The 23,525-nt window shown below is 42.5% G+C and overlaps 2 protein-coding genes across 4 annotated transcripts in view; one reads left to right on the top strand and one right to left on the bottom strand.

The window, feature by feature from the left end:
* c31h12orf43 (chromosome 31 C12orf43 homolog) overlaps nucleotides 1-19,495 on the bottom strand; it is a 35,112-nt gene extending 15,617 nt beyond the window's left edge. The window contains exons 1-5 of one of the 3 annotated variants that reach the window (XM_072247498.1): nucleotides 19,367-19,495; nucleotides 15,998-16,046; nucleotides 14,672-14,770; nucleotides 10,178-10,242; nucleotides 3,725-3,827 (exon numbers count right to left, since the gene is read on the bottom strand). In XM_072247498.1, coding sequence (XP_072103599.1) covers nucleotides 3,725-3,827; nucleotides 10,178-10,242; nucleotides 14,672-14,770; nucleotides 15,998-16,046; nucleotides 19,367-19,469 — 419 coding nt within the window. In that variant the 5' untranslated portion in view covers nucleotides 19,470-19,495. Of the gene's footprint in view, nucleotides 1-3,724; nucleotides 3,828-10,177; nucleotides 10,243-14,671; nucleotides 14,771-15,997; nucleotides 16,050-19,366 lie in introns of all 3 variants that reach the window. The other 2 variants (XM_072247497.1, XM_072247499.1) reach the window with 2 other exon arrangements.
* Nucleotides 19,496-19,681: 186 nt separating this feature from the next.
* LOC140190788 (synergin gamma-like) overlaps nucleotides 19,682-23,525 on the top strand; it is a 62,194-nt gene continuing 58,350 nt past the window's right edge. Inside the window, exon 1 of the mRNA XM_072247622.1 lies at nucleotides 19,682-19,731. The gene's annotated coding sequence lies outside the window, so the exon portion shown is untranslated. The remainder of the gene's footprint in view (nucleotides 19,732-23,525) is intronic.

The raw sequence follows: 23,525 nt of genomic DNA on the forward strand, positions 1-23,525 counted from the left end.
ATCTACCAAGCTTACCTTTAGAAAAACTAAACCCATTTTGGCTTAAGCCAGTTATTTAAAATTTATTACACTTTCCTTACCAGTTTTTGAATTTATGAAAGAGAAAGAAAGAAAAAGATAAGCTTAGCTTAACTACCTTTTTTCCAAGAAAGGTTGGCTAAAGTTTCATCCTCTACTCAAAAGTGCATTGACAATTATTTTTGGATTATTGTATCTACAACTTACTGATGTTAATGTACCGTGAGCAGTAGATATAATAATTTATTTAATTTTTAAAAACACAGGGGTTCCCTGAGACCTGAAAATTATTTCAAGGGTTCCTCCAGGGCAAGGTTGAGAAATGCTGATCTGGAGTAATCATACTTCCACCTTACACAAAAAAACCTTTGAAACAATGAAGAGGCCATTATACAAGACATACCCCTCAGTACTCAGTGTAGTCACTGCAAAGTCTCTGCTGAACTTTAGTGCATCCCTTACCACATAGTCCTGCACCTTGGAATGTGCCGGCCAGCAAAATTTGCTTGCAGACATCTCCTAACTCTGGAAGGCCGACACTGTCCAGATACTTTGCCAAAAGGACACCATTGTCTGACAATAAAAAAAATCTAAAGCAAAACCCTGCAAAATATGGACCATTTCCTCGATCTTGGGAACCCCTTCACAATGACAATGGCCATCAATGACTAAATTCACCTCGTGCATCAGACCAGTTCTTGCCACACATGTGAGGTGCAAGACATCAAATACAAAGCTTTTGGTCTGCCAGACACTTGTGATTCCTACCCTCCTGTAAGCACCTGAGAAATGAACATCTTACAACAAGCACTTCAGGGCAATGGAGAGATGCCACCAATTCTGTTATCACAATATTCTGCAAATCTACCAGCAGGTTAAGGAAGCCACAGTCAGCATCCTCACAAGGTTAGCACCTCTGGCATCAAAGCCCCAATTACAATTCAGTTACTGCCAATGTGTAGACCATAATATTCGCACGCTGTACATCAGATTTTCAAAATGGACACTCTTCAAGGCTCTGTTAGAGCAAGAGATTCTCAGCTAGACAGGAAAAATGTCCATGGATGTTCTCAAAGCTGTCTTGCAAAAGGATATAGCCCCACTGACTCATGGAAATACCTAGCCCCTGGCCACACAAAAATGGAGGAGGAACATTTAGAACACAAGAGATTCTGCAGATATTGGAAATTCGGCATTTTGTGTTACTCTGGAAGAACTCAACAGGCAGCATCTATGGATGAGAACAATTAGTCAACAACATTTCGGGTCAAGACCCTTCATCAGGGACAGTTAGACACAAGATAAAAGGAGCAGAATTAGGCTTTTTGGCCCATTGAGCCTGCTCCACTTAGTATGCCACTGAGAACCCATGTGCTGCTGAAGAGACAGAAGCACATTGTAAATGGCAGAAGGTATATAGCATCTCCTAAACAAAACCATCAAGAGCTTCCTGGTACACAACTGGAGAGCCTGACATTCTCACATTAGCACCGTCAGTCACTATCACATTCCACAGAAGTGGAATAAAAGCAAGCTGATGGACTGCCTGAGAAAATGACTTTGAGATTGCCTTTCAAAATAAACCCTGGGTAATTCCACTCAGAGCCATGCTGACTGATAACTGATGGAAGCACTGGAAAAAGTTCAAGAGGTACAGAAGCAAGAAGGTCCCATCTGGATAACTTGGCAGAAATGAAGACTGCTGAAAGTCAAGTCTGCATGAGCATACACATCTCATTAAGTTATTGTTTTTCTGTAGTATGATGGGAACTTATTAAAAAAAGAATAATACTGTCATTCAGTATGCAAAGGCACATAATTATGAAAGTAAACATTACAGGGATCAAAACCTTTGCTGTTAAGCCACTTCTTCCTTTCAAGTCACAATGATGCATTTGCACATTACACCTCAATTATAATTATGGTTTAACTGAATTGATTTTAATTATCACCACAGGGTAACTTCAAGCTAACATGCTGCTCTTATTATCTGTCACTCTGTGCAGGATTGAATGTGGACCATGTATTTACAAACCGACTCTCCTGATGTATTAATGTGCTGCTTGGATTTATCTACCTTGCTTCACAAGTATTAATGAAACCTCCAGAGGTTTCATAGTGCTTAGTTTACGCTTTAGGTCACAGTCTTACACAAGAAAAAAAACTTACGCAAACATGCTATGAAAACAAGATTCTCATACAATTTTAATTCACTCCACAAGGTCCAACTAGCTAATATACTTGTAACGGTCAGCATTCCATCATAGCTTTAAAAAAATCTTAATATGTATTTTCCATGGAAAAACTTAGGTTTGGAAAGCTGAATCTGAAAGATGAAGTGGTTACTGTGTGAAGGCAAAGGTTTTAATCATTTAGTGCCTACACTATTAATCATATGCAGACACAGGAGACTACCAATGCTAGAATCTGGAAAAAAAAAGCTGTTACAGGAACTCAGCCAGCATCTGTACAGGAAAAGGTCAGGTGATATTTCGGGTCAAGACCCTTCATCTGTACTGAGAGTAGAAGGGAGAGAGTGGTGAGGGAGAGATGTGGGGAAAGTATTGACAAACAGGTGGATCCAGGTGAGGTGCTGATTAATTATTGGAGTCAGGAAGGACAGCAAAGGATGGAAATGGTGACCGAGACTAAGAGGGGATAGGGGAGGCAGAGGGCTGTTGATGATGAAAACTGATGGCCGAGGAACTTGGAGCACGAAACTACGGATGGATGGAACAGTGGGCGGGGAGAATTGGTGAGTGATGGGAATTTGAAAGGAGGTGTGCCAGATGACCTGGGAAGATCAAAAGGAGAAAGAATGGTACAGAGGGAGAGCAGGTTTTCTGAAATTGGAGAATTCAATGTTCCTGCCATCAGACTATAGACAACCTACCCGGAATCAGTTGCTATTACCTGCAGTGTGAAGAAAGCTTTTTTTTAAAAAATATACAGAGTTCTAACCAAATAAAAGGGAAGCAAATGTGGAAACAGATGGAATGCCTTTAACTGTGCCACTGGCTGATACGACACAGTTCAAAATACTCATACTGAATCAATCTATACATAGATCAAGCCACCAATTTTAGCTTTTTAACAATGAAGAGGGAAAAAATGGTACCCCAGCTGCATAGCTTGCCCACCTGGGTGCAGTACACACTATACCACTCCCTAGTATGGTCACTAGAATCGATGCAATATAATGTTATTCTTCGATTTAATAGGTTATTATTGGCAGAAGAACTGCTTCATTCTAGCAAAAGCATTGTTAATCATGTTCCTTAGCAGCATTCCTACTTCAAGAATTAAACAAATCAAAGTTAGCACCCCTCTCCACAATCAAAACTGACATTTAAACACAGCAACAAAGGAGCAATTTTTCAAATCGGAGTAGTGTGGAAACAGTTCCTTCAGCTCAGCGCCCATACCCAATAATCCATTTTCTAAATGTTTGTCTTGAATTTCAATTATAATCAAGACCCTCTCCCCCTCTGCATTCCCCAAAGGTCTTGAGAAACCTGAATATGTCAGTGGCCCAACTAATATTTCAAACTCCTGTTTAAATGACTTTGCAATGAATCCTTTCATTTATGTGTCAGAAAGGAGTATTAATCATGCACACCTACTATCTAGCATGAATATTCCATCTTATTACTTTATTTGCCAGATAACCAATATTATTTTCAGTTTAAAAAATATGAAGCATTACCTTGAACTAGGTGGGGGCTTCCACTTAACTGGAGATGAGGGTTTGAATTCCTTGTGCTCCTCAGGTATAGATGTGGAAAACAATCGAAAACCTGCAAAACATTCTTAAAATGAAATGCTTCAAATCATATAGGATCACTGAGTCATAGAAAAGTACATTACAGTAACAAGTCCTCTAGTCCATCTACCCCAGGTCTAACCATTTAAACGGTCTACTTCCATTGACCTACTGGGACCATAGCCCTCCATACCCCTACCATCCATGTACCTACCCAAATTTCTCTTAAACATTGAGTTTGAGCTTGCATGCGCCATTTGCACTGGCAGCCGTTCTACACTCATGACCTTCTGAGTGAAGTTTCCCCTCATGTTCCCCTTAAAACTTATACCTCTAACAAATTTGCCCTCAGTCTTTTATGTTCCAAGGAAAAACTCTTAACCCATTCAATCTTTCTTCATAACTCAGGTCCTCCAGTCCTGGCAACATCCTTGTAAATTTTCGTTGTACTCTTTCAACCTTGTCTTCTGTGGGTAGGTGACCAAAAGAGCACACACAATACTCCAACGACATCTTGCACAAAGTCAACATAACATCCCAACTCCTGTACTCAATACATTGATATATGAAGGCGAATGTGCCGATAGCTTTATTTACGACCCTATCTACCTGTGACACCACTTTCAGCAAATTATGGACCTGTATTCCCAGATCCCTTTGTTCTACCGCACTCCTCAGTGCCCTACAGTTCACCGTGTAAGTCCTACCAAAGTGTAACATCTCACACTTACCTACATTAAATTCTATCCGGTGTTTTCCAGCTGGTCCAGTTCCAGCTGCAAGCTCTGATAGCCTTCTTTGCTGTCCACTATATCCCCAATCATGTTTCACAGCAAATTTGCTGATCCCAATAATCACATTATCATCCAGATCACAGGGATCACCAATCTCTGTGGCACTCCACTAGTCACAGACCTCCAGTCAGAGAGTCAGCAGGCAATATCAAAATCTACGACCACTCTCTTGCTTCTCCCACAAAGCAAATGTCTAATCCAATTTACATCATCTTGAATGCCGAGCGACTGAACCTTCTCGACCAACGTCCCATGTGGGACTTGTCAAATGCCTTGTTAAAGTCCATATAGCCAACATTCACCGTCTTGCCTTCATCAACTTTCCTGGTAACGCCCTTGAAAAAATCAGACTGGTTAGACACAACCTATCACAAACAAAGCCATGCTGACTATCCATAATCAGTCCATGTCTATCCAAATACCCATATCCAGGCCCTTAAAGTACCTTCCAACTTTCCCCCTACTGATGTCAGGCTCACCTGCCTTATTTTTAAAGAGTCTTTCTTAAACAACAGAATAACATTAGCCATCCTCCAATCTTCCGGTACATCACCCATCACAAAGGATGATTTAAATATCTTTGCTAGGGCCCCTGCAATTTCTGCACTTGCCTCCCACAGGGCCTGAGAGAACACCTCATCAGCGCTGGGGATTTGTCCACCTTAATTTCCTCCAAACAGCAAACAGCTCCTCCTCTATTCTGAATAGGGTCCATGAAGTCAATGCTGCTTTGTATAGACTGTGTCCATCTCCCAAGTAAATTCAGATACAAAAAAAGTCTCCCCATCTCTTCTGGCTCCACACATGGATTACCATTCTGGTCTTCCAGGGGACCAATTTTATCCTTTGTAATTCTTTTGCTCTTAACACCTTTGTAGAGTCCCTTTGGATGTTCCTTCACCTTGTCTGCTAGGACAACCTCGTGCCTTCTTTCAGCCCTCCTGATTTCTTTAATTGTTCCCTTGCACTTCATGTACTCTATGAGTATTTCATTTGTTCCAAACTGCCTATACCTACTACACACCTTTTTTCTTAATCAAGGTTTCGCAAACCTATTATCTCTACCTTTTATTCTGACAGGCGTATACAAGCTTTCTACACTCAAAATTTCACTTTTGAAGGCCTCCCACTTACCAAGTACACCTTTGCCAGAAAACAGCCCGTCCGAATCCACACAGGATAGTATCCTTTCCGATACCATCAAAATTGGCCTTTCTGCAATTTCAAATCTCAACCCGCAGACCAGACCCATCTTTCTGCATGGTTACTTTGAAACTAATGGCATTTTGATTACTGGATGCAAAGTGTCCCCTATACAAACTTCTGTCACCTGCCTGTCTCATTCTCTAATGGCAGATCAAGCATCTGACACTCTCTTGTAGTTGGGACTTCTACATACTGATTAAGGAAACTTTCCTGAATACATTTGACAAACTCTATCCCATTAACTTCTGCTACAGTATGTGAATTCCAGTCAATATGTGGAAAGCTAAACTCACCCAAGATGACAATCACGTTTCTTGCAGCAGTTTGCTGTCTACAAATTTGTTCCTCTAAATCCCATGGCTGGTTGGGTGTTCTGTAATATAGCCCCATTAACATGGTCATACCTTTCTTATTCCTCAGTTCCACCCATAATTAGATAAGTTCTCCAGTCTGCCCTGACTGAGTACTGCAGTGACATTTCCTCGACTAGTAACACCACCCCTCTTCCTTTAATCCCTTTCACTCTGTCGTGTCTAAAACAATGGAACCCGTTGAGCTGCCAGGTCTGCCCCCCTCCAACCAAGTCTCACTAATGGCTACAATATCATAATTCCATGCGTTGATCCAAGCCCTGAGCTCATCTGCCTTCCCACATTACTCCTTGCATTGAAATATAACGCAGCTCCGAATATTGAATCACACCATGAGCAACCTTTTGATTCCTGACTTTGTCTGAGGCCTTAACATCATCGGTCTCCACTATCTGTTCTGGCACTCCAGCTCCCATTACCCTGCAACTCTAGTTTAACCTGAAATAGCGGCACATTTGGATGGCAGTAACAGGATCAGTCCGAGTCAGCATGGATTTACGAAGGGGAAATCATGCTTGACTAATCTTCTGGAATTTTTTGAGAATGTAACTATGAAAATGGACAAGGGAGAGCCAGTGGATGTAGTGTACCTGGACTTTCAGAAAGCCTTTGATAAGGTCCCACATAGGAGATTAGTGGGCAAAATTAGAGCACATGGTATTGGGGGTAGGGTACTGACATGGATTGAAAATTGGTTGGCAGACAGGAAACAAAGAGTAGGGATTAACGGGTCCCTTTCAGAACGGCAGGTGACGACTAGTGGGGTACTGCAAGCTTGGTGCTGGGACCGCAGCTATTTACAATATACATTAATGATTTAGATGAAGGGATTAAAGGTAACATTAGCAAATTTGCAGATGACACAAAGCTGGGTGGCAGTGTAAAATGTGAGGAGGATGTTATGAGAATGCAGGATGACTTGGACAGGTTAGGTGAGTGGGCAGATGCATGGCAGATGCAGTTTAATGTGGATAAATGTGAGGTTATCCACTTTGGTGGCAAGAACAGGAAGGCAGATTATTATCTAAATGGAGTCAAGATAGGAAAAGGGGAAGGACAACGAGATCTAGGTGTCCTTGTTCATCAATCACTGAAAGTAAGCATGCAGGTACAGCAGGCAGTGAAGAAAGCTAACGGCATGCTTGCCTTCATAACAAGGGGAGTTGAGTATAGGAGCAAAGAGGTCCTTCTGCAATTGTACAGGGCCCTGGTGAGACCACACCTGGAGTATTGTGTATAGTTTTGGTCTCCAAATTTGAAGAAGGACATTCTTGCTATTGAGGGAGTACAGCAGAAATTCACGAGATTAATACCCGGGATGGCAGGACTGTCATATGTTGAAAGATTGGTGCGACTGGGCTTGTACACACTGGAATTTAGAAGGATGACAGGGGATCTGATTGAAACATAAGATTATTAAGGGATTGGACACACTAGAGGCAGAAAACATGTTCCCGATGTTAGGGGAGTCCAGAACCGGAGGCCACAATTTGAGAATAAGGGGTAGGCCATATAGAATGGAGTTGAGGAAAAACTTTTTCACCCAGAGAGTTGTGGATCTGTGGAATGCTCTGCCTCAGAAAGCAGAGGAGGCCAATTCTCTGAATGCTTTCAAGAAAGAATTAGATAGAGCTCTTAAAGATAGCAGAGTCAAGGGATATGGGGAGAAGGCAGGAACGGGGTACTGTTTGTGGATGATCAGCCATGATCACAGTGAATGGCGGTGCTGGCTCAAAGGGCCGAATGGCCTACTCCTGCACCCATTGTCTATTCACACCCTCCCCCCCCCACCCACCCAAATACAGCACTCGCAAACCTTCCTGCTAGGATATTAGTCCCCTGAAAGAGAGCCCAAATTATCCAAAAATCTGACGTCCTCCCTCCAACACTTTAGCCATGTGCTTAACCATATTATCTTCCTATTTCTGGCCTCACTAATGGGTAGCAATCCTGAGATAACAACACTGGATGTCCTGACCTTCATCTTAGCACCTACCTCCCTGAACTCCCCATGCAGAGCTTCGTCACTCTCCTACCCATGTCATTGGTACCGAAATGGACCACTGAGGAATTGGGGAAATTAAAAAAATCATTTTGAACCCATGTAACTTCTGGCTAAAAGAATAATTGGGACTGAATAAGAATTTTTGAACTGAAGTAAACTCTGCCTTCAGCAGTCAGCTAAGTTCTCCCCTGCTGGCAGAGAGACATTGAGAGTTTGATAACATTGTACATTGTACCCTCATTTGAGTAGGGGAAGGTGGGCTCACCAATAAGGACAGGAATGAACATCCATCTGTAATTAAGTCAGGGCCTAGCAAAGGGAATAACTGATAAGGACTGGACAGCACATCCAACTGTAATTAAGCCTTGATCTAGCAGACTCTCATGAAGGGTCTCGGCACGAAACATCGACTGTATCTCTTCCTATAGATGCTGCCTGGCCTGCTGCGTTCACCAGCATTTTTTGTGTGTCTCTTATCTGTAACTAAGTTTTGCACCAACAGACTTGGTGGGCACGCCAGTTCAAATAACATCTTGCAACAGTAATGTATGGGGCTGACTAAGTATAAATATACGGCTGTAACCTGAGGGAATGGGCCTACTTGTCGGATGGTGGCAGTACTTACGTACCTTCCCTCTGACAACTGGGTCTCAAACTCCTGCAGGAGGGTGCGCAATAAACTGTGGTAACTTTCAGAAGCCGGTCTCCCAAGTTTTATTCAGATTCGACTTTAACACCACAACCTCTGGCTGTTCACCCTCCCACTTAAGAATGCTGAGGACTCTATCAGAGATGTCCTCGACTCTGATACCCAGGAGGCAACATACCATCTGGAAATCTCATTCTCAACCACAGAACCCCTTTTCTGCCGCTGTAAGTAATAAATCCTTTATCGCCACAGTTCACCTCTTTTCACACTTCCCTACTATGTCAGTGTCAGACTCAGTGGCAGAGACTTGACCGCTGTGACTTTCCTCATACCACACCCCCCCCATCCAAAACAGTAAATATGATAAATAAAATAATCCTAAAAGAATTAATCCAACTTTGAAAAGGATGCCCTCTTATTCTACCTTCATTCTTTCCTAAAAATGCATTGCCAGGATACAGGTATTGCTTGCAAGATCAGCATTCGTTCCTAAACCCTAATTGCCCTTGAGGTGGTGGTGGTGAGCCGTCACCTTAAACTGCTGGTTTATAATTCAAAGTGCTTCAAAACTTAGACCTAGCAATATACTTCCAAGTCACTGTGGCGTGCCACTTGGGAGAACATCCAAACATGGTGGTGTACTGTCCTTATCCTTCTTGCTATCCCAGGTCACAGACGTGGCAGACACGGTCAAAGTAACCCAGTGAATAACTTTTTTTATATATGGTATACACTGATGTCGCTATGTGCCATGGGAAGGAGGAATAAATGCTTCACAAAGTTTATGGGGAGCCAACCAAGCAGATACCTGTATCGTGGATGCTGTTGATCTTCTCAAGTTGCTTGTGTTATATTTATGCAAGCAAACAATATTCCATCAGGCTTCTGAATTATAAATTGTGAAAAAGATCTCAAGATGTCAGGATGCGTCATGTCCTGCAGCTGCACATTCTCTGACCTATTCTTGTGGCTACGACATTTCATTAGCACAGGATTGATGGTGTGGGACCTGACAGTGGTAATGTCAGTTGAGTTCACTTGCTAGAAGTGGTTATTGCTGATAATGACCACCTATCAACTCATGCCTGAATGCTGCCTAAACCCTGTCACACCCGCTTTAAGAGTTGGCCAAAGGGATGGGCTGAAAAATTGGACAAAATAAAAGTAGCTTTCTGCTAAATTCTACCGGCACACAGATTTTTTAAAATATTTCTTCACACTGAAATACACTTCTAATAACACTTCCAGATTTTAAAATGATACACAAGAAATGTGCATATTTAAGACAGGTTTATAATGGAACCAAAGATTTATATTAACAGAAGACTTCTAGTCCAGACAAACAAGTTGATAATTGCAATGATCAATTACCTTCATCATCACCAGTCTCTGCTTGCTGCTTAAGAAAGGGTCCAGAATTGTTGACAGTAATGATGCTGAAAAGTAGAAAAGACAATACCTTGACATTAGTATGCAGGACCATCTTCCCCTGATGTCACAGTGATAAACCAACCTACAATGGAACATGAAGATTTAAGTGAAAACTAGACTGCAAGTAAGTAGACCATGAGTGTTACCAGCAGAATTAGAGAAATCTTATTTCTTTCAACCTTAAAAGAAAACTAATAAATAGTTAGTAGACCAAGTTCTGCACATTCCTTGGGCTTTTAACCTGGCACATATGGTACCCTCACACAAAATGAACTGGAACAGTACCACTTATAAAGACATCTTACCTTTATTCCACAACCTAATCCCCAATTCCCAAATATTATTTTGCTTAATCAAGAAAAAACTCTGCATTATATACAACACTAATTTGATTTGTATTCATTTTTGCTCCTAGTCCTTCTCAGCTAGAAGTAATACCTGATTTTAATAGAGTACATTTGACACAGCAAAATGTCCCAAGGCATTTCAGTGCACAATGGGACAAAAATTAACAGCCAGAAAAAAAGAGTGCATAACAAAAGATTCTCAGCAAGGTAATTTTTTTTATATATTAAAAGTGTGCCTTAAGGGAGGAAAGACTGATGCCATGTGCTAGGGAGAAGATTCCAGAGATCAGAAGATTGCAGATATCAGAGACTTCATGCCGAGACATAGCTGACGACAATGATGTGAAGAGAGTTGAAATATTCACAGAACCCAAATCAGAGGAATGCAAAGTTCCCATTTGATCAAGGAGTAAAGGAAATTACAGAAACCTGGAAAGGAAACTGAACATAACTAGAATTCTCTTTTTGCTTTGAAGACAATACGAGATAAAGTTCAAAACAAACTCTTGTTTGTTCAAAGAGATGGACACTATCAAACTCAACCTGGCCAAAGAGCGAAGTGGAGTGTTTATTACTAAGGACCCCAAATCTGAGGGCCTGGTGGCACCCCATAATGGTGCTGGGTCCATTTGAGATGAACTGCTATTAACAAGCTGAACTATTGGGCGGGGGTTGGGGTGGGGGAGGGGGCTTTAGTCTATTCCCCTCAGTGGAGGGGCAAGGAGCCGGATGTGGGGGCTTTTGGACAAAAGAGGATAACTACTCACCTAGTGAGATATTCCCGCAACCAATGATCACACTTTAAGGACTATTTATCTTGTTAGTTCATGCTCTTGTTATATATTGCTATTTATTTATATTTGCATTTGCACAATGTGTCTTCTGTGCTCTTTCCATGGATCCTGCTTACAGCTGCTATTCTGTAGCGTTTGCTGAGTATGCCCAGAGCAAAAAGAATCTCAGGGTTGTATGTGGTAACATGTATGTACTGAACTTTGAAGAGGAGCTGGTCCTGGACCCTGGGGTACAACAGTAGGAGTGGGAACCCACCAGCAAGTTGCTGCGCTGGGAAGGTCAGTGAAGAATGTACCCATGGAGGAAGAAGTCAGGATTGAGAGCTGGGTGGGATCTGTTAGCAATTGATTCTGCTGTAGACCTCATTGCTGGGAGTGGGTTATAAAGAGTTAATGATGGCCTGACAGTATGTGGTCTCTGCAGTCTCAGTGAGGGGACTGCATCAGAGTAATGGAAGAATAATGGGTCCAGTAGTGCAGGGGTCCCCAATCTTTTTTGCACTGCAGACCGGTTTAATATTAACCATATTCTTGCAGACTGGCAGACTGGGTGGGGGGGGGGGGGGGGGGGGAGAGATCAGGTAGGGTTAAACTCATATCTTTTACAGTGAGGGTTGCCAACTTTCTCACTTCCAAATAAGGGACAAAAGTAGCAGTCAAATCCTGGGACACTTCACCCCAAGAAAGACTACCATGACCATGAAGCCTTGCGCAGGCACCTGTGTGCGCATGCGTGACGTGCGCATGTGATGTGCGTACGTGCCGATTTTTCCCCCACAGATCGGTTTTGCCTTCATCTTCCCGACTATACTGTACATACATTATTTCTACTTGAAATAGGCTGTGTATTTATCATGTCATCTCTGCTTTCACTATATGTTAATGTTATTTTCGGTTTTATGTGTTATTTGGTATGCTTTGGTAGGTTATTTTCTGGGTCTGGGATTTTTCCCATATAAATTAATGGTAATTGCTTCTTCGTTTCACACCATTTTGGCACGCAAGGTTCCATAGGAACTCTCTACCTTAGCGGGGGAAATACAGGACAAGGGCGGTCCCGTACGGGACAAACCAATTTAGCCCAATATACGGGATGTCCCGGCAAATATGGGACAATTGGCAACCCTATGTTCAAGTTCAACAGTGCGTGACAGGGAACATGGAAAGGTGCAGCTGACTCATATCGTTTCCTAGCGGCCCGGTAGCACATGCTCTGCGGCCCGGCAGTTGGGGACCGCTGCAGTAGTGTGTGAGGAACTGTGTTTAGGTTAGTGGAATAAGACAGGGGAAGACACAACCAAAGAAAGGATGTTGAAAGCATCTCCACAGAAAGGTAGAAGGTGGCAGTTTAAAAAAAAATACACAGGATTTTCTCTTCTATTAACCTAGAGTCAATGTTATTGTATCCTATGATACAGCAACAAAAAAAAAACTAGAAATTTAGAGCAAGAAGTTTTAAAGGGAATCCATGAGGCAAGTTCTTCACAGGGAGTGCTTGATATCTGGAAAATACTATCAGAGGAGATGAAGTTACATCAAGAGGCATTTAACTAGGCAAAACAAAGGATATAATTCTAATGCAGGCAGGTGCCATTACCGTAAATGGGCATAAAGGTCAGCATGCATATAGTGGGCTACAGGTCCTGTTTCTGTGATTTATGACTCAACTTTAAAGTTAATTTAAAATGTTGATGATTTCAGCTAATTTATGTTCCTACTGAAGTACCGATTTTCACCACTAGATGCTCAAGTGAGCTTGCAAATGTTACCGCACAATTGCAATCAGATGTTGTGAGACCACGTTTTACAGAGTTTCTTCAATCATGCATCAGAGACCACGCTGATCATTTCCAATACTGGGACATGACAAGGATACTTCTGATTGTGATTGGTTTCCGCTAATCTTCCAAAGAAAATCGGGCTAAGTATCATAACAGCAACCTCTCACTCAATGTCAGCAAGACCGAGGAACTGATTATAGACTTCAGAAAAGGGAAACCAGAGGTCAATGAACCAGTTCTCATCGGAGGATCTGAGGCAGAAAGGGTTAGCAACTTTAAATTCCTTGGTGTTGCTATTTCAGAGGATCTGCCCTGGACCCAGCACACAAGGGCAGTTGTGAAGAAAGCATGTCAGCACCTCTACTTCGTTAGGAGTTTGCAGAGATTTGGCATGACATCTAAGTTTTGACAAACTTCTATAGGTCTGTAGTGGAGAGTATATTGACTGGCTGCATCACAGCCTTGTATGGAAACATCAATGCCAATGAATGGAAAATTCTACAAAAGCAGTTGATTTGGCCCAGTACGTCACAGGTAAAGCCTCCCCCCCAATCATTGATTACATCTACATGAAACGCTGTCATAGGGAAGCAGCATCCAGAGATCCCCACCACCCATCGTGCTCTCTTCTCACTGCTACCATCAAGTAGAAGGTACAAGAGCCTCAGGACTTGCACCACCAGGTTCAAGAACAGTTTCTACCCCTCAACCATCAGGCTCTTGAATAAACAGGGTATAACTACACTCAACATCACTTGCCCCATCACTGAAATGTTCCCACAACCTAGAGTCGCACTTTCAAGGACAACCTCATGTTCTTGTTACTTATTGCCATTTATTTATATTTGCATTTTGTTGCCTTCTGCATTCTGGTTGACCTTTCATCAATCCTGTTATAGTTACAATTCTATAAATTTCTTGAGTATGCCCACAAGAACATTAATCTCAGGATGTACAAGTGACACACATATATTTTGATAATCAAAGTTCAAAGTAAGTTTTCTTTTGAGCACAAGTAACACTTCCTCAGATCAACAGCAGAAGATAGCAAATTAAAATCAGTACCACCTCCTAGGCCAACATTCCCAGCATCGAAACTCTAGTTGTTCTCTGACACTATGTAGGCCTGGCCATGTCATTTACCTACCCAACGCCTGACTTGTGAAATAGACACTTATTCCAAACAATGTTTGGTTGAAGACTACCAGAAGGAGAGGAAAAGCCTCAAAGATGTGCTCAAACTTTTGTTAAAAATTGCAACTGACTCCCAGGAACCTCTGCATATAACTGCTCAAAAGCAGAGATGCATCCTCTAGAACAGTACTGAAAACATTAAGGCCATACATTTAGACCACATAGAAGAATATTTGATGCATTTCTCCAAACTTGTTTATGATTTAAAATAAAGTGTTTTAACTCTAGACAACAGTAGACACTGGGAATACAAAGATCAGAAACACAGCAGCGACATACACAAGAATCTGATGCAAAATTATTCATTTTGTTTCCTACCTATCTAGAAAGATGCCCAGCCTTTTAGCAACGTGATTTCTGAATTCTGGTGTTGTCTGCAGCTCATTTGCATTATGCTGCTGATTATCTTGATTTTGCCTATGGGAAGAACAAATTAAATGAACATTTTACCACAGGGAGAGAAAATTCACAACATTTTTTCCCTGAAGGACACTTGTAATTCTGAAGTCACAACAAGGCTCTGACTGCAAAACAATCAAAAACGCAATTCCAAATTTGTTATTAACAGTGCATTCGTCTACTTCCATTTTATAGCAATTAAGTTTTACACAAAAAAACCTAATCGCACACCATATAATTATGACATTTTAATAACAAGGTAATTTACATTAAACTTTGACCAAACAGCATTATCAGGCAAAGATCAACTCAGGACACTGGAGTAGACATTAGGAAAGGTGACAGTTACGTTGAGTGATAAAATCTGAAATCTCAGGAGAAGCTGCAGAACTCAAAGCATACGTTGCTGAAACCACATCTTGAGTAAGTCTTTGTGGACCATGTGGTGATGGCTCTCCTTCAATGGTATTAGTTTTATAGATGCATTTCAATAAATATTAAGTGATATAAAGGGTGGGGCAGAGATAAGTTTCTACCAAAGGAGGTGCAAGATGCTCCTTCCCTCTACTGGACTGCAGGTCACTCTTGGGCAAGGTGTAGCACCTGCTTAACCCCCTGATCAGCCACAGGAACAGGTAATGGATGGTCGTATGAGCAGCTGATGCATATCACAAGTCCTGGATACGCAACCACTGGTGCCAGGCAGACAATCTCTGAAGAATATTGTTAATGGCTGGGGTCACCTGTCTTGTAAAGACACTGCCCAGAAGGCAGCAATGTCAAACCACTTCTGTAGAAAAATTTGCCAAGAACAATCACGGTCAAGGACCATGATCGCCTACATCATACGACATGCCACATGATGATGATGATAATGATAATAATACAAAGGAGAAGCAATGTAAAGTCTCTGCTCCTGATATTATCTTTGATACAGGAGAATTTCTCAGAGCAACCAGGAATCAAAAATAAATACAGCCTTGCCATTGTTACCCGAATACCAGGAACATTCATTAGAAAACAAAAAGGCTCCCATCTTAAACCTATATAGTTCTTTGGAAGTGACAAAGGTTTCTCCTTGTCATGCAAACATTAAAAAATATTTCAAGAACTGTATTTGTTTAATGTTTCGTTATCACAAAAATAAACATAACTCTTGCAGCAAGATCAAAATTCCCACATATTCTGACTTTTGAATGGAAAATATTACCAAATATAGACAAAGTTTATGCATATATACCGTACCTGCGACTTGGTTTTGTTGATGCTGAAGTGCTCTTCTCTTCACTGGTCTCTGCTAGTGAAGGAAAATATTAAAGACAATTATGATTTATGAATAGGAAGCTAATCCATTTGAAAGAATCCATAATGTTTTTATGTTTTTGGGATCAAGACTAAATATTGAAGTGCAAAGTGGCTGAAACTAAAATATTTCATGGTTTAAAAGGGACTAAGGAGTTACCCAAACCTGAAGTTTGCAGATGGTACACAAATTAGGACTGGTATTTAATGAAGTGGGCTGTCCAAGGATACAGTGGAACACTGATGAACTAAAATAAATAGGCAGAACACTGGCATAAAGAATTTAGTTCAGACAGTTGAGAGATTATGTACTTTGGCCAGACATTTAGAATAAATGGCGGACTTTAGGAAGTTTAATTTAGAGAGAGTTCATGGGATGCAAGCTCACAGCTCCCTGAAAGTGTCAGCACAAGTGGACAGACGTTTGGTATGCTTGCCTTCGTAGGCTGAAACACTGAGAATAAGAGCTGGGATGTCGTGAAGCAGTTGCACAGAACATTGATTGGACTGCCTTTGTGTAATGTGTATAGTTCTGGTGACCATCGTACAGTATGTGGTAGCAACAGAGAGTGCAGAGGGTATTCACCAGGATGCTGCCCGGAATGAAGAATAGTAGTTTATAAGGAGAGATTGGATAGGCTGGGTGAATCTCACTAGAACATAGCACGATGAGGGGAAACTTGTCAGAATCGTTTTCCCCAGAGCAGAGTACAGAACCAGAGGCCACAAGTCTAAATTGAGAGGTGAGAAATTTAAGGAAGAATCAAGAGGTGCTCTCCCCCCCCCACCCCAACACAGAGCAATTATCCCAAAGATCTTAATACCATCTCAAATCGCCATCATCCTAAGCAGTCATCAGCCAAAGCTCCCCAGGAGTCAGTGGAGACGTTGTATTTCTTCAGGGGAGGCTTTCAGCACATCCTTGAATCCTTACCGGCATATCTGCCTGGCAATCTCTTTCCATAATAGAATGTGGAACAGAGTCCATTTAAAGAACCGGGCCTGGGGCATGTACTGACCCACAGTAGTCCAGTGAGTATAACTAAAGACATTCAGTATTGGGCTGTTAGCCTGGAAGACAACAACTTTGCTTTACTTATCTTTCCGATGAATTAGAACGATTTTGTACAAAAAGCGGGTTGGATTTTTTCAGCATCAAGATATATATTGTAGGAAATCCAGGTTTCAAGAGCACACAGAGGGCAGGCAGCATAGCTGCCAAGCAGATCAGGGATTTTGTACCAGGTCTGAAGAATCAGAATCAAGTTTAACATTACTGGCATATGTTGTGAAATCTGTCTTTGCAGCAGCAGCACAATGTAATACGTGATAATATAGAGAAATATACATAGAAATTTGCCAATGTTTTAGGTGACATACAAAATCTCTTCAAACTCCTAATGAAACAAGAGCCACTGTCTTGCCTTCTTTATAGCTACATCGGTATGTTGGCACCAGGTTAGGTCTTCAGAAATATTAACACCAAAGAACTTGAAATTGCTCACTCCCTCCACTTCTGATCCATCTCTGATTTCGTGGATGGTTGCGAAGAAAAAGCATTTCAGGATGTATATTGTATACATTTCTCTGGCATTAAATGTACCTTTGCAACAGTGTCCGCCTTTGCAACTGGATCTTTGACTTCCTTATTGGAATGGATAGGTAACAATATCTCCTCTTCACTAACCATCAACACAGGGCTGAGTGCTTATTTTTATTTTTAATAACAATACAGCATGGAGTAGGACCTTTTGGTCCTATGAGCCGCACCCCTCTAGCAACTTCCAACAAGCCCCATTAACCCTAACCTAATCATGGGACAATTTACAATGACCAATTAACCTACCCAGTATGCCTTTGGACTTTGGGAGGACACCAGAGCATTGGGGAGAAACCCACGCATTCCACGCGGAGGACACAGCCTTGCGCCACTCTCCACACGCAGAACTATGGTTAACTACAGCTCCGATACTATTTGCAAATTCAGAGAAGACATCACCATTGTTGGCCACATAATGGGTAGAGTTGAGTCCGCACAAAGGAGAGATATGACACCAGGTTCAGTTGTGCCACAACACTAAACCAATAAATCATTCATTGACCAGAAAAGTTCCGAGGCTGTATGCACATTTTTGGTGGTGGTTCCGTGGTAAAGTTAGCAGCTTCAAATTTCTAGGCATTAACGTCTTGGTTGACTCGTCTTGGGTCCAACAGGTTTATGCAATCATAAAGGGCACCAACACTTCTACATTCTCAGAGCTTAAGGAAATTTGTCACTTAGCTAAACATACTGATAATCATCTTCACATGCACCGTAGAAAGCATCCTGACAGGCTGCATCACGGCCTGGCACAGCAATTCCAGTGCAAGAGAATAGTCCAGCCCAGTCCATCACAGGCACAGCTCTTCTTCATTGACAGGATATGCTGTCTCATAAAGGTATCATTTATTGTCAAGGATCCCCAAGATCCAAGCTATGCCTTCTTCTCATTGCTACCATCAGAATTGTGTTAATCAGAGGTGCAAAGGGGCTTTGAAGACCTAGTGCAAGATTCTTTAAAGGTTAACTTGCAGACTGTGTTTGCCTTCCTTGCTACCAACTCAATATTAGCATTGATTTCAAGACGACTAGAATACAAAAGGAATGATGTAATGCTGAAGCTTTATTAGACATTGGTCAGAAATCACATTTGGAGTACTGAGAGCCGTTTTGTGCCCCTTGTCTAAGAAAAGATGTACTGGCATTGGAGAGGGTCCAGAAGAGGTTCATGAGAATGATCCCGGGAATGAAAGGGTTAACACAGGAGGAGCTCGCGAGAGCAAGACTGAAAGTGATCATGAGTAACATGAAAAGTCTCAAATATGAATCAGTACATTAAAATCTAAAAATATTTTACGCATTATACGTAGATGTCGCAGGCACTACCAGAACTTACTATCAACTCCTCCTGTCGCTGTACTAAGGAGGTATAGTCAACCACACCGATGTATTTACAATCACATATAACCCAGGTCAGGAAAGCATGGCAAGATTTCCTACTCCAAAGGATGTTAGGGAACAAGTTTTTTTGTGACAATTCGACAGCTTCGAGATAAGTGGGGGCGTCATTAAAAACGAAATGGTAAATCATTCAGAAGTAAGGGGTATGCATCCTCGATGAACGTCTAGAAACTATGCAATTAATTTTAAGGTACTTTAAACTAGATTTAAAATGAAGTCTAGAGATGCACACTTATTAAAGAGATTGCCAAGTAAACCAAGGTAGAACTGGAACAAATCCAGCTGGAAATTCGCTAAGAGATCTGCAGTACCTGTCGCCGGCCGAGCACCGACACTCCAGGCCGCCTCTCTGAACCGGGACAGCTCCTCCGAGCCGTCCGAGTCGGAACTACCCGTTTCCAGGGCCGCCGCCATTTCAATACGCCCGCTCACGCGCAGCCTGACGTTGATCACCAGCCTACCAGTGCGGCCCCATGGGAGTTGTAGTTCTAATGGATCCGGGTTCCCAGAACCAGAACCGAACTGAGGTGTCCAGCGAAACTGCAAAACCCACAATACACAACGGCAAATCGGAGACGGGCGAGTTCGCGTTACGTACGTTATTTACTCCCAACACAACAGGATCCAGTCTAACGACAGCTGACGCGCTGCAATGGGTGGCTGAAGACCTTTTCGTGTAAGTACCTGCAGGGGAAGCTTGGGCTTATTGACAATTTTGGTTAGTTAATGTTTAAACAGTGTATTACATAGGCAGAGAATAAGGAGTCAGTGTGCAGGTTTCAGTATACCTACAGTACAATGAAACCGTGGTTTAATTGGTCAGAGTCATGGACAAGCATTTTCAAAATGATAAATGAAGGTTAGGGTGACAAAAAATTATACAGGATTAATTGTTGACTTTGGATATTGCCCTGGTGTACTAAATTAAGCCATGATCTAATTATGATCTGGTACTTCAAAGTTCGAAAGTTCAAGGTAAATTTGTTAACAAAGTACATATATGTCACCATATACAGTCCTGAGATTCATTTACTTGTGGGCATACACAATAAATTCAAATAGAATAATAACCATAATAGAACCAATGACAGACCACACCGGCTTGGCAGTTTGACCAGTGTGCAAAAGACAACAAAGTATGCAAATACAAAATGAAAATAATAATACATTTTAAAAGTGATAAATATTAAGAACATGAACTGAAGAATCCTTGAAAGTGAGTTTGTTACGCTGTGGGAACATTTCAGTGATGGGATAAGTGAAGTTGAGTGAAGTTATCCCCCTTTGGTTCAAGAGCTTGATGGTTGAGGGATAATAATAGTGGTATCATCAGCAAACTTGAATCTGGCATTAGGGCTGTGCTTAGCCTCACAGTCATAAGTGTAAAGTGAGTAGAGCAGGGGGCTAAGCACACAGCCCTGTGGTGCACCTGTGCTGACGGAAGAGATGTTGCCAATTTGAACTGAATGAGTTCTGCAAGTGAGAAAATCGAGGGTCGAATTACACAAAGGACATATTGAGACCAAGGTCTTGATGCTTATTGATTAGTTTTGATGGTATTGAATGCCGAGCTGTAGTTGATGAGGAACATCTTGATGTGTGCATCTTTGCTGTCCGGAAAAGCCAATGAGATGGCATCCGCTGTGGACCTGTTGCACCAGAAGGCAAATTGGAGCAGATCCAAGTTGCTTCTCAGGCAGGAGTTGATGTGTTTCATCACCAGCTTCTCAAAACACTTCATCACTCAGGTAGTGAGTGCTGCTGGATGACAGTCATTGAGGTAGGTTACCACATACTTCTTAAGCACCAGTATAATTGAAGCCACTTTAAGAAGGTGGGTACCTAGACTGCTGAAGCGAGGGGTTAAAGATCTCAGTGAACACTCCAGCCAGCTGATCAGCACAGGTCTTTTAGTATGTGTCTCTTCCAGATGCTTTTCTTGGGTTCACTCTCAGAAAAAATTTAAATTATTTAAAAATATATCTTAATGCATTTAAATAAATTTCAAATAGCAGCCTCTGAACCTGCACACATTATTTTATTTAGAGGTACAGTGCAGAACAGGCCCTACCAGCCCTTTGAGCCGTGCCACCCAGCAATCCATCTATTAAAACCTAGCCTAATGGCTGGATAATTTACAACGACTCATCTGTATTGGACTGTGAGAAGAAACCGGAGCACCCACCAGAAATCCACGCGCACACGGTTAGGAACGTACTTTCTTACAGAGGACACCAGAATTGAACGCTAAACTCCGTTGCCCCAAGCTGTAATGGCGTTGTAATAACCACTACTCTACCGTGGCGCCCTCGCCCCTGGCAAAGTTGTTCAGCACTGAGCAAATATTCTCCTCTCTCTTTAATCCTAGCTGGATGATCCTGCATTCTTTTTCACCCTCCCCAATTTTGTAATTATCTGCCACAGATTTGTTCTTTCTTACATTTTCTATAACCTTATGCTCCCTTTCATACAAATTATACACTGTTTTCCAATACCGTGCTCCTAACTTTCTCCACGGAGGAACCATTTATGTGCAGTGACAAGTGGTCAGTCTGTTTTACCAACAACAGTGGTGTAATCTGAGAATTTATATAGATTGTGGCATCATTAGTAGTGATCTTTCAATAATCACTAGATTCAGGAATGGTTCTGGATGACTGGAAAATTGACAATGTCACTCCACTCTTTAAGAAGGGAAGGAGGCAAAAGAAAGGAAGTTATAGGCCAAACAACAGGAATTCTGCAGATGCTGGAAATTCAAGCAACACACATCAAAGTTGCTGGTGAACGCAGCAGGCCAAGCAACATCTCTAGGAAGAGGTGCAGTCGACGTTTCAGGCCGAGACCCTTTGTCAGGACTAACTGAAGGAAGAGTGAGTAAGGGATTTGAAAGTTGGAGGGGGAGGAGGAGATCCAAAATGATAGGAGAAGACAGGAGGGGGAGGGATAGAGCCAAGAGCTGGACAGGTGATAGGCAAAAGGGGATACGAGAGGATCATGGGACAGGAGGTCCGGGAAGAAAGACAAGGGGGGGGGGACCCAGAGGATGGGCAAGAGGTATATTCAGAGGGACAGAGGGAGACTGACTCTCACAGCTATCTGGACTATTCCCCTTCTCACCCTGTCTCTTGCAAAAACACCATCCCCTTCTCGCAATTCCTCCGTCTCCGCCGCATCTGCTCTCAGGATGAGGCTTTTCATTCTAGGACGAGGGAGATGTCTTCCTTTTTTAAAGAAAGGGGCTTCCCTTCCTCCACTATCAACTCTGCTCTTAAATGCATCTCCCCCATTTCACGTACATCTGCTCTCACTCCATCCTCCCGCCACCCCACTAGGAATAGGGTTCCCCTGGTCCTCACCTACCACCCCACCAGCCTCCGGGTCCAATATATTATCCTCCGTAACTTCCGCCACCTCCAACGGGATCCCACCACTAAGCACATCTTTCCCTCCCCCCCCCTCTGCATTCCGCAGGGATCGCTCCCTACACAACTCCCTTGTCCATTCGTCCCCCCCCATCCCTCCCCACTGACCTCCCTCCTGGCACTTATCTGTGTAAGTGGAACAAGTGCTACACATGCCCTTACACTTCCTCCCTTACCACCATTCAGGGCCCCAAACAGTCCTTCCAGGTGAGGCAACACTTCACCTGTGAGTCGACTGGGGTGATATACTGCGTCCGGTGCTCCCGATGTGGCCTTTTATATATTGGTGAGACCCGACGCAGACTGGGAGACCGCTTTACTGAACATCTACGCTCTGTCCGCCAGAGAAAGCAGGATCTCCCAGTGGCCACACATTTTAATTCCACATTCTACATCCCATTCCCATTCTGACATGTCTATCCACGGCCTCCTCTACTGTAAAGATGAAGCCACACTCAGGTTGGAGGAACAACACCTTATATTCCGTCTGGGTAGCCTCCAACCTGATGGCATGAACATCGACTTCTCTAACTTCTGCTAATGCCCCACCTCCCCCTCGTACCCCATCTGTTACTTATTTTTATGCACACATTCTTTCTCTCACTCTCCTTTTTCTCCCTCTGTCCCTCTGAATATACCTCTTGCCCATCCTCTGGGTCCCCCCCCCCCGTCTTTCTTCCTGGACCTCCTGTCCCATGATCCTCTCGTATCCCCTTTTGCCTATCACCTGTCCAGCTCTTGGCTCCATCCCTCCCCCTCCTGTCTTCTCCTATCATTTTGGATCTCCTCCTCCCCCTCCAACTTTCAAATCCCTTACTCACTCTTCCTTCAGTTAGTCCTGACGAAGGGTCTCGGCCTGAAACGTCGACTGCACCTCTTCCTAGAGATGCTGCTTGGCCTGCTGCGTTCACCAGCAACTTTGATGTGTGAAGTTATAGGCCAGTTAGTCTGAGTTAAGTGGTTGGGAAGAGGCGCATGATAAAATAGGCTGAAGTCAGCGTGGTTTCTCTATGGGCAATTCCTTGAGGAAATTACAGGCAAGATA

The sequence above is a fragment of the Mobula birostris genome, chromosome 31 (assembly GCF_030028105.1).
Source record: "Mobula birostris isolate sMobBir1 chromosome 31, sMobBir1.hap1, whole genome shotgun sequence".
Taxonomy (NCBI): Eukaryota; Metazoa; Chordata; class Chondrichthyes; order Myliobatiformes; family Myliobatidae; genus Mobula; species Mobula birostris.